This window comes from Capricornis sumatraensis, chromosome 14 (genome assembly GCF_032405125.1).
Source record: "Capricornis sumatraensis isolate serow.1 chromosome 14, serow.2, whole genome shotgun sequence".
Classification (NCBI taxonomy): domain Eukaryota; kingdom Metazoa; phylum Chordata; class Mammalia; order Artiodactyla; family Bovidae; genus Capricornis; species Capricornis sumatraensis.
Genome location: NC_091082.1, coordinates 78963541 through 78975250, shown reverse-complemented (window position 1 = coordinate 78975250; position 11710 = coordinate 78963541). Strand labels below are relative to the sequence as shown.

Sequence of the window (11710 nt, the reverse complement as noted above, 5' to 3'; positions counted from 1 at the left end):
GGAACTAAGATCCCACATTCCCCAGGGCAACTAAACCCAATGCCACAACTCGAGAAGCCCATGGACTGCCATGAAGACCCAGTGCAGGCAAAAAAAAAAAAAAAGATGAATAAAACAGGATCACAGAAACTCCTTCTGCTATTTCCCAAAGAAATACCATAGAAATATTAAAACAAACAAAAAAACACAACAATCCCAAACAGCCGAATAGTCCATCATACAAGGAAAGCGGGTAGAACACATGCGTCAACAACAGCCAGTCAAAGGAAGAAACTTCTAGAACCAAGTGACGTTTGTCCAGGGGACTTTGTCCCCCACCCCAGACTAGGGGAATAGATCCACGGAGAAAATCCTGAACCTTCACCAGTGTCCTTGGATTCAAAGGGCAGCCGCCTGAGGGAGGGAAGGGCAAGGAACTTTGTGAGAGTGGGCAGGAAGGGCCGTCCTGGGCCTGCTGTCTGCGCAGTGGGTACAGGGTCGACAGGAAGAGTGGGAACCACACAGGCGGAAGCAGCCTCACATGCCACCCTGCCGGTGAGAACACGCTGCCCGCCCAGCTGAACATGAGGCGGGAGCTCCCTGGAGGCCGTGCTTGTGGTTTCTCCCCTGTCCTGTACACTTTCCTGCTCTCCTGCTCCCTCACCTTATAGTCAAGCAAAGGCCTTTTCTTTCATTTGCTTCTTGTCTGTGATTTTCAGGTTCTTTGTAGCTGTCCTGTGCCCACAAACAGCATTCCTCGCCACCCCCACCTGAACCATAAATACCTTTCAAATGAAAAACCCGCGGGCTGGCACTTGAGCTGTCTCTCTGTGCTAGAATCCCTGCCTGAGGTGACACGGCAGTGGGGCTGGGGAGGGAGCCTGCCTGTCACTCCTCTCCCTCCTCTTTCAGTAAAGGGTAAGTCAGTCTGAGTCAACACTGCATCTGACACACCACCTTTCCTCACTATTCGGGTAGGACTCCTATTCATTCCAGTCGCTACTCCTGATCTAAAATGGAATGGATTCTGCAGGTTGAGTCGTCAACTAGACCACATCTTTGCCTCCAGAGAGAAACTGCTTTATAAATTCCACATTCGTGAACTTGCTCAGTCCCTTGCTTTTTTCAGTAGTTCTTTAGGGAAACAAAGCCAGGTTCTCATCATTAGAAGGCAGATCAGGACTTCTCTGAATAGTGCTGTGCCAGGGCAGACACTGTGGTGTTGGAGAAGACTCTTGAGAGTCCCTTGGCTTGCAAGGAGATCGAACCAGTCCATCCTAAAGGAAGTCACTCCTGAATATTCATTGGAAAGACTGATGCTGAAGCTGAAACTCCAATATTTTGGCCACCTGATGCAAAGAGCTGACTCATTGGAAAAGACTCTGATGCTGGGAAAGATTGAAGGTGGGAGGAGAAGGGGACAACCGAGGATGAGATGGTTGGATGGCATCACTGACTCAATGGATGTGAGTTTGAGCAAGCTCCAGGAGATAGTGAAGGACAGGGAAGCCTGGTGTGCTGCAGTCCATGGGGTCGCAAAGAGTTGGACTTGACTGAGCGGCTGAACTGAACTGAGAGCAGGCACAGGTGTATCTCCGTGACTCATCACTGGATGGTGGCTTCTAAGTATTTCCAAATCTCCTCTCAGAGACCTGTTCCATCCTCTTATCAGAGCCTTTGTCCTCTTTCTCAGGGAGTTCTACCTTCAGGTGTTGATGCTCTGAAGAAGTTCTGTGAATGGTAGATGGAACAGCCTGGGGGCTATCTGGCTGGGAACTCAAAGGCCCTTAGGGCCAGATTGGGCTTTGAAACATCACCTTTCTATCATTTCTCCCCTCCAACCTTCAGCAGAGCCAGGCCTCAAACCCATGCCTGCTGTCTCAGCTCTGCTGAAAGTCCCTCTGTACATCACCATGACACCTCCATAACCACAAGCAACATTTGATTCTAATCTCCCCACTTCCTTCTGGTACCCAGATTTCCAAGAATTGAGGATACCATACTTAAACCTGGAAGATGAAATGTCAGTTCTCAAGATACAAACCTCAGAATCTACTGTAACTAGAAAGGAAAAGGTTTTCAGAATTAGTGCAGCTTCCTAAATCTTTAGGATTCTGTCAAAGCACGCTTTTATATTTAGGATCACATGAATTATACATAGAGAACCGTGAGCTGGTGGGTAGCTTCCAACTACTAGAAGTTTTATTTCCCTCACTTTTGATAATGAGTTCAAGGTCTTCACCACAAGTGACATCATGTCTCAGAAGCAAAAATAGGTCCTTATTAGGACTATGTAATGTCTTCTGTCTAGCAGGTCCTATTTCCTCTTTATGCCCTAGCCTCCTCACCTTTCTAATTGGCTCTCTGCCTACAAAGCCTTTTCTTGCTGCTGTCTGGAGCCGTAGATAAATAGAGTCTGACTAGGTGAGGTTAGGAGCTTGGCTATGCTAACTGCATTTCAGTTTCCCTGGGAGTCTGGAACATGAGATACTGGGCACTATAGCCTATGCCATAGTGATAAAATTCCTATGCACCAAACCAGCTATTTGGACCTTAGGCACAGCCAGCTGTAAGAATAATTTACGTCATCTGCTAAACCTACTTGGAGTGGGATAAAACAGCCTCCCCACATTGCATTCATACAATGTGCTTCACATAGAGGATCTCACTTAACACTGAAGAGACCTCTTTGAAACTTTCCCATTTAAAACTTGAGCATGAGGTTGAGTGAAAAAGAACCTTGTCAAAGGGGGTGCCATTCAAACTCATTTGATGAGTTCTTGGTTCCACCGCTTGTCTGGGACTCTTACTTGAACAAGCCCTGGAACTCAGAGGCCACCACGATGAAGGGACATTTAGGTACTAGAGCTAGTAAAGAATTATCACCTGCTTCTAGTTTCATACCTGGAATTCAGAAATGAAAGGAACCATCATGAGACTGAAATCTCTATCCCCTTTAGTTGGAAACAAATGTCTCTTTATGTTGCAGTCTCTGTGGCAAAAGTAAAAACAAAATACATTTCATATCCATATCCAAAAAGATAAAAAATATGGGTTTCCAACTTTTTAGTGGTTAATTGTATTTCTGTAACAGCTGAGGGGACCATATCTTATCTTAAAAAGTAATCTTCTAGGGTTTGGGAGCTCTTATGGTTAGTTTAAAATTGGGGAAAATGAAATTATAGAAGGCTTTCGGTCCATCACCCTCTTTAACAAGCATACCTAATCATTTAGATTTAACTCTCATTTACTAAAAACAGAAATCCAACAGAGGCCAATCTGCCGTTTTGAGGAAAATATTTGAACGGAAATCAAAAGGCCTGGTTCTAGTCCCCACAATTCGATTAAGCAGTCACTTAATGCAACCAGCAATGGACCAAAATTGTCCCAGAATGAAACGCGCCATCTCTAAACAAGGTGATTTCTAAAGTTCCAGGCGCTCTGAAATTGTAAGGGCCAATGAGTTATGCATCAATCAGTGCCAAAGGTAATACGAAGATTACTCCCAAACAAAACCTCCATTGTTTTAGATTGGTGTCCCTTTGATTAATGTGATTTGTATGAATGAGTGATGGATCAACAGATCTAATCTTCTTAAAGTATTCAGACTCAAAAAATTTCCAATTATTGAAATTATGGGCAAACTTTTAGAAGGGAGAGAGTTCTGCTAGACCCATGTAGCATTCTTTAATTATTCAAATAGCTAAGGAATTGTTTCACTGTGATAGCTGGCCTTCAAAGATGGCTCCCAAATGAGCCATGCCTTCCGGTATCCATACCTTTTAGTAGGCCCTCCCATACTGCCCTGTGAGTCACTGTGGCCAAAGTGACATTGTGCCAGTCCTGGGTCTAAGCCAAAAGAAGTCTTGGTTGCCGCTTTTTGGGGTGCTCCAAGTTGCCATTGCTCTCCCTGCTCCACACCAGACCTATCAGAGTTCAACAGATCCAATGCAGGCCCAGATGTCTCATTTCCAATGCTATTCTTTGTCCTTATTAAGATGTGTACATATCAGGGAAAGAGGGAAACAGAAAAAGCCCTATTGTGGGCCCTAGATGCCTTGATTAAAAGAGGCTCCTTGTCACCAATATTTTGAATTGTCCCTTTGTTTTGGTATCCTGGAGATGCCTAATGGCTGAGAGGCATATCTTACTTCTGCCAAGAGGGCAGAGTATCTAAAATGGCAGCTGGGCTCCTCTAAACTACTCTGGTGGCTCAGACGGTAAAGAATCTACCTACAGTGCAGGATACCTGGGTTTGATCCCTGGACTGGGAAGATCCCCTGGAGAAGGAAATGGCAACCCACTCCAGTATTCTTGCCTTTAGAATTCCACGGACAGAGCAGCCTGGTGGGGCACAGAGTGACTAACACTGCATACTGTGATCCTTTAGACATGAGCCCGCAGAAACGGCAGACTGAGGACAGTTCACACGGAAGCTGATTCCTTAAGACTGTGTCTGAATACTCTTTGGGGTCCTCATTGATCAGAGGTGTGTGTACCTGTTTGTAGACAGCAGACTTTGGCACTTTCTTTGTCTTTTAACACTCCTGGGTTCCTCTTCCTAGTATTTCAACCTCTTCTAATCCCCTCCCAACTCCCCCAACTTATAGGTATCTATTTTCTTTTCCTTTAACTATCCATCAGCTGACTCTGATAGTGTTTGGTGTTAACTGGTAAGAACTGAAGATAAAGACCTTTTCAGGCAGTTTGGTGTCAAAAATGAAACAAAGGAATGAAGATGCGGAATTGATAATTTTAGGGGAGGTGTCCTAGCCGTGTGATTTCTCAGTGACATCGCTGAGACAGCTGCTGTCATCAAAAGGATGGCCCAGAGCTCCCTCTTCAACAATGAGAAATTTACCATCACCTCTAGAATGAATCGCACACCTAAAAAGCAGAAAGTTTTCCAAGAAGAGGCAACAGAAATTTTCTGGGGGAAAATTCAGGAGGGAGCTTTGTAATATGCTCATGCTTTCCAGCAAAAAAAACAAAAACAAAAACAAACCCAAACAGTTCCAGTTTCTTTCTTTGTAAAATGGGTTTACTCAGCTAATAAGGAGCATTTTGCTGACTAGGAAAGGAGCCTGTTTTATTTCCAGTGGTTAGGCAGCCCTCCTCCCACAGTCCATTCATGTATGTTTTAATATGATCTGGGTAATTGATACTCAGTTTGTTTCTCAAGCCTCTAAGAGTGAAGAACAAGGTTATCCAAGTCCTGAGAGGTAAAAATTTATTGACATATCATATCAGCATGTTATGATATGGTCACACATGCTCATACAGCTGACTTTTTCTTATAGCCAAAAGAGGAAATTTTTTCCTTTTAAAAATACATTTTCTTTTTCATCAGGAAGAAACGTTTTCTAAAAACAAACATTTTCATATTAAGTGGAAATTAAAAACAATGGCTTTTCTTTTGTTCCCAGCTCATGAAGAATAGGGCTGGTCCGCAACAGATCTCAGAGTTCTTCACACTTGCTTTCAGGGCTCTGTCCTCAGCCTGTCCTTCATCTTCCACAGAAACCACACTGGGGGAAACAGTAACAGCCTCACCAGAAACAGCATCCTACGTCCAGAGAAAGAGGAGGTAGACTGAACTTGAACTGTTTAACTTGTTTGGCAGACTGTGTGAGACATTTAAATACATTAAAGTTTTCAGTGGGATCAAACATATTCTCCAAATATCTAAACAATGAGTGTTTTCAGTGCTCAGAACAGAATCTTAGAGATGCCTATTATCAATTTACCTAGTTTTGAGAAATGAAAGCAAAGGACCAACTTCAGAAAAATCCAAGCTTCCCATGCACTTGAGGAAAGATTTGCTGTTGTCAAATCCTCCAAATCAAAAGCCCACTCCCCTGGCTGTCCAGTGGTTAAAACTTCACCTTCCAAAGTAGGGTGTGAGGGTTCAATCCCTGGTCAGGGAGCTAGGAGACCCCCCATGGCTCATAGCCGAAAAATATATAAGAGAACAGTATTGCGACAAATTTGACAAAGATTTTTTAAATGATCCACATTAAAAGAAAAAACTTAGAAAAAATAAACAAAAGCATGCTCTGTAGGACTTAATGCTTTCCACCCATTAAGCCCCTGCAGGGGTCAATGATAGGACCTTTAGTGTTGAGCAGTGAGTTTACTCAACACTAACAGTTAAATTTAAAAAAGATCACAGGACAGTAGTGTACTGGAGACAGCTCCTACTGGCTCACTACAGCTGATTGTTAAATTTTAAAATTTTGCCAGTAGTTGCTAAACAGTTGTTATTGAAATTAAGTTACATAAGCTTAACAAAGAGTAATGAAGCCAAATGTGGTTCACTTTAGTGAGAATAATTTGCACAAGGGTAAGAAACAATTTTTTCTGCATGGGGTCGCAGAGTCAGACATGACTGAGCAACTGAACTGAACTGAAGAAACACTTTATCAGATCACATATCAGATTGAATGACAATAAATTTAAGAATGTAATAAGTAATTATGATGTAATTCCATTTTTCAAATCATGGCCAAATTGCAATCATAGATTGGCTACAAGAGTTCAGCAAAAATCAATTAAAGCATCCTGGGAGAATGAACTGGCTATATGGACTTGACAATAAAGTATATTTTATTATTATTTGTTAGCTGTGTTATATGTCTTTGCTATCAGCAAAATTTTAACAAACATGTACACTTGTATACAGAACTTTTTTTCTAGGAGGGCAGACTATTCAACATTTACCAGTACACAGCTAGATGGGGAAAGTGGGGAAGGAGTTGGGGGAATAGTTTAAAACCAAAGAAGGAAGCACAATGTTTTTTTTCTTTTGGTTTTTCAGTTTGCCCTCAGCATCCAACTGCCATAATACATGTCCACAGATGTTAATGCCTAAATCTCTCCAGTAAAATACAAACACCCCACCCCCACTACTAAGAATTAAAAGCACTTTACTTGAAAAAAATCAACTTTATTTTTTCTAGATTAAAAAAAATAGAACCAGCTATTAAATTTTTGTTGGGAAAAATGTTTCTTTTGGTGTTCACATCTAAATTTCTGAAAAGGTGATTCTGGTTACTAAAATAATTGCAAATGCATTCATAAACCAGATAGATCCACGAGTGACCAGCCCTTTACAAAATTTAATGACAGGTGCCACAGCCTTTACATTCATTCTTATCATATATTACAACATGCAGATAGACAAAGAAAGACAGGTCAACAAGCTGAAGTAAACATTATGACATCAGGAAAATGAAAATCCACCTGTATAAAATAAATACAACTCTGTAATAACTGTAAAGAAAAGGAAAGCATGTAACACAACAATGGCAATTCAATGTATAACTGTTTCATTATCCAATCATGAAATGAGTTACTGTAAAATGCACAGACCCCCTACACATAAAGAATTTGTGCATTACAGTCATGTGTTCAACAGTTTTACACAACAAAAATAAAGCCATTCAACATATGTGTGCATATATTGCAACTAGATTACACATATATTTTTTGCTCTTTTAACTGTTTTAAAAAAATATTAAATGTAAAAATCCTCAAATGGAAATTTTGCAGAAAAACCCTTATTTTATCTTCTGTATGGCTACAGTCACCCTCCCTCAACAGTACAGCACCCTCAGCTTATTCCCAGGGTCCAGTTCCTAACTGTTGGGTATCAGTGCAAAATGATTGCAATAAAGCACCAACCAGTGACTGCTCCAGAGAACACCTGGCCCCTTTGTGACCCCAAAATGTTCAATTTAGGTGGCTTTGGTCCCAAACTTATTAGTCTCTACTGTCTCATAAAATAAACCAGTATACTTGTTGCCCAGGGTGGCTCTGACTTCGCCTTTCATGTTAACAGATGTAAAATTCACAGCACTACATTGCAAGAAAATAAGGCTAACCATTTTTATCCATCCTTTGTAGACTAGAGCTGACGTACTCATAATGGTAACTCTGGAGCGAAGTCCTATAGTGTAATGAAGAAAATAACTTCCTATTTAGCAATGTAAATAAAATTTCCTTAAATATAAAAAGAATCCAATAAGAATATCCACGATTAACTTTCTACAATTATAACCAGGTCACAGTAGTTTAGAACAGTCTATAGGGAAATGATTGTCAGAAACATTACCGAGACAAACCCACAAGACATGAGTGGCGAGAACAAAGAATGAAGAGGCATTGCAACACCGATCCAAGTGCTATTAATACCACAGTGATGTTCTGAGGTTTACATTCGGTGATTTAGCATTTCATTTTCACAAAAAGTCTTGGAAAAAAATGACAATACCACCAGCTCTTGATTATTCACGGATTCTTTTCTAGCCCATAGATTATTCAGGCTTTTGTGTTTCCTCTTCCTGAAGCTGTCTTTCCAAATCTTTTCACTACTCATGAACAGTCATAAATAGATAGGCAACAGAAATCTTTTCTTTAAAAAAATTAATACGCATCCCTAGAAGAAGAACAGTTTGATGAGAATAAGGACTCAAACTCCTAAATACAATTAGATTTTTGGTTTACTATGACTTATTACTGGATTAACTCTGGTAATCTCTAGGTCTTTCCCCGTGGAAAAATTAAGGGTTGGTTGTAATATGAAGGACTACTTAATGACAGATTTGAACTCATAGCTAGCTTAAAAAAAAAAATCTACTATTTAGATTCTCAACTCATTTGCTCACCCAAAACATCATTTTCCGTTCTGTAATTTTTCTTTACCTTCCACTGGCATATAGGTTTCTCCATGCTATTTGTATCTTTTAACACCAATGACAGTTTCTGAAGTTAAGTGTGAACTGCTGGGGTGGTCATCTCTGGAGTCACTGCACCTGCCCATGGCCAAGCAATGCTCCATCACTGTGACTCATGGAGACCAAAATCCAGCAGGGAGATCTCAGCCCTCTCTGCTGTGTGAATCCAGGCAGATCAGCTGAGACCAGGAAGTGCTGAGATTCTACCAGCTGCTAGCATAGAAACGGGCACAGTTTTATTTTCTTTTCCCTTGACAAAGATGTATACTCTCTAAACAACCTTTGATCTCACTTTGCAAAGAAAATACAGATTAGGACTTTTGATTTGGTTCTGTACAGTGGCATATTGCTGCTTCCCTGGTTGCCATACGAAATCACAGATTCCCTCTTTACCTTCCCTAGTGCAAGCAGGAGAACTCCAGTTACTGATAAGGAAAGCACAATCAATGCTCTCAGACAAACATGTTTTGCCAACAGAAGAGAAAGAACATGTTGATAAGGAATCAAAGAGGGATAGGGCAGACCAAATACACATCTATTTACAACTCACAGATCTATTTTCAAAAATTAACTCACACATCTGTTGGTATTTTTCACTCTAGAGCTGCTGAAATGACTGCACTTGAAAACAAAAGCATCTTACAGAACAGTCTGCTTGACATGTACATTACACAATATTATGTTCCTTTGGAGAACAGTGATAGCAAAAGTGGCCCTAAATCACACTGACGTATGCATTTCTTTTTTTTTTTGGATGGGTGAACTGGCCACTCTATCTGCGGTTTACTTAGCAATGACAAAAAAGTTCTATTGGCTAGGACTATGCATGCCAGACTCCACAGTGAGCTACTTATCCCCCAGCTGGCTGACTCTCTCAAGGGAACAATTTCGATTCATCTTGTCTAGTAGTGTTTGCTGGGCCTCAAACAGAAGCATCTTTAAGTTTCTATCCAGCTTCCTATCATCCTTTATACCTTTAATTGAGACTGGCTTTACCTAATTACTGTCACTGTAAAACACATATAACAAAATGCTCAGATTTCAAAAAAAACTGCATAATACCCACTACCAAACCAAACATATTAACACTGTCTTCTGCATTTCACCAATAGTTGTCTACTATTCAATGAGGTATTTTAGGTAATGAATCATTCTTTCACCTCTGTACTGAATTAACCCTAAAGATGGAGCTGCTGGGGGCTTTTATTTGGTTGCTTTGCCTTTCCCACATAACTGGGAGAAAATTCACATCTTTTCAGTTTTTGGTTTTTTTGGTTTATTTAAAAATAGAAAACAATAGCCTTTACTTTTAGGTTCTTGCCTACTTCTCAAAACTGTCATTTGTACAATTAGTGACAACAGGGGAATCAACAATGCTCATCACCAATAAGTACACTGACTCACTAGGGTCTAAATAGTCTTATAGTCCCAAACCAAAACACAACCTCTCTCTCAACACTGGGAGTGCAGGTGACCAGTTGACACCGTGCCAGCACTTTCTGAGGAGTGTTTGGTTCTCCTATGAGGAGAACCAAATCACATGAATATAGTGACACATCGTTTTAAAAAAAAGTTTTCTAGAAATATGAACTTGACTCTATCCTCTCCAAGATCAATTGGAAGAAACTGGGAAGCCTCTTTGCTGGTCTCTCCTGGTTATGCCACTCTGGCACGGGTAGCTCCTTGACGTGCTAAGGGAACAAATGCAGGTTCTGGGGGTGTTATGTGAGAATGTGTCACCATTGGAAGCCAGTGCCTAGCTCTAGCTCTTATAGTCCTTATATTAAATGAGTCTATTTCACCTTAACTTGATCAGTTAAATGCCTTAATTTATTTCAACCATCCCCATATGCATTTGATGCTAAAATGCAAAATGCAAAGAAAAGAGAACAAAACTAAATGAAGGCTCTGAGCGGGACAGAAGCCGTGGTGTGGTGCCCGGTGCAGATGGCGCTGGGGAGCGTCAGCGCACAGATCAACATGCAGACAGACAGGCAGCCTCTCAAGCATTTCACTCGCTGATCACGTTCACGTCTGTTTCCAACCTATAGTGCTAATCCTCTGCTGTAGATGCATCTGATAAAAGTGCATTTTGTAAAAGACAATTATCAATCTATGATATGCCTTCTATACAAAAAGATAAATCAAGTGAACCCCTCTCCCCATAAAGGGGCAGCATGAATGCATGTAAACACGGCATTGGACTGAGCTGGTCTTTTGGAAGAACACCTTCTAGTACCGGAATGTGTCACTGGACACTGCTTTGGCCCCAGGGGCATGCTTGACACCGACCCTCATGGAGCTGTTGAGGACCGGGTGTCTCTGCAAACAACAGGGAAGCAGCTCTTCAAAGGCGCCCACCAGCTCGCCTCGAGGCTACTGGGAATGCAGCCAGAGCTGACGGAGGTGAGGGCACGCCCCAGTGCTGCCCAGCAGAGATGACTAGCTAAGAGGAATGGACGCGCACAGTTTTCTGAGCCTGGGCAAGATTATCACGTACATCTGGTGGCAACAGAATTTCTCTCAGATAGTCTTCTAGGATGATTTGATGATTTCTTTTTCTCCAAATGTGATGTTTGCATAAATGGGTGGTAGAGTGTATTGTTTTAAAACATGAAAAATCCTTAAAACATATTAGCAGGTCATTATATTATTGATCCTCATTTTAGTAGAGTTTAAAAATATCCCAAAGGGGGATAAATATTAATCCATCCATTGAATCTCCTTTGCTTGTTTTTTATATTCTGATTTGCACGTGTAAAATAATGCACGCTTAGCAAAGTCCAAACTCCTATGGTGACCATGACAAGTCCAAGTCCATTCCTAAAACAGGCAATGGTAAAAGTACTGGAAGATGCTGTACCACATGTAGCCTGACAAAAACGCAAAAGACTGTATGAGAAGTATCCACATATTGCTGAGGGTCATCTCCCTGGAAACAGCTTCCTTATGGCCCTTGGGAGGTGGAAAAGCCCCTAAAAGACAAAATAGAAATA

The 11710-nt window shown here is 41.2% G+C and overlaps 1 protein-coding gene across 4 annotated transcripts in view; it reads right to left on the bottom strand.

Moving 5' to 3' along the window:
- Positions 1 to 5260: 5260 nt before the first annotated feature.
- Positions 5261 to 11710, bottom strand: part of LPGAT1 (lysophosphatidylglycerol acyltransferase 1) — a 151738-nt gene continuing 145288 nt past the window's right edge. For all 4 annotated transcript variants that reach the window (XM_068985916.1, XM_068985915.1, XM_068985913.1 and 1 more), the window contains one exon: positions 5261 to 11689. In XM_068985916.1, coding sequence (XP_068842017.1) covers positions 11538 to 11689 — 152 coding nt within the window. In that variant the 3' untranslated portion in view covers positions 5261 to 11537. The remainder of the gene's footprint in view (positions 11690 to 11710) is intronic.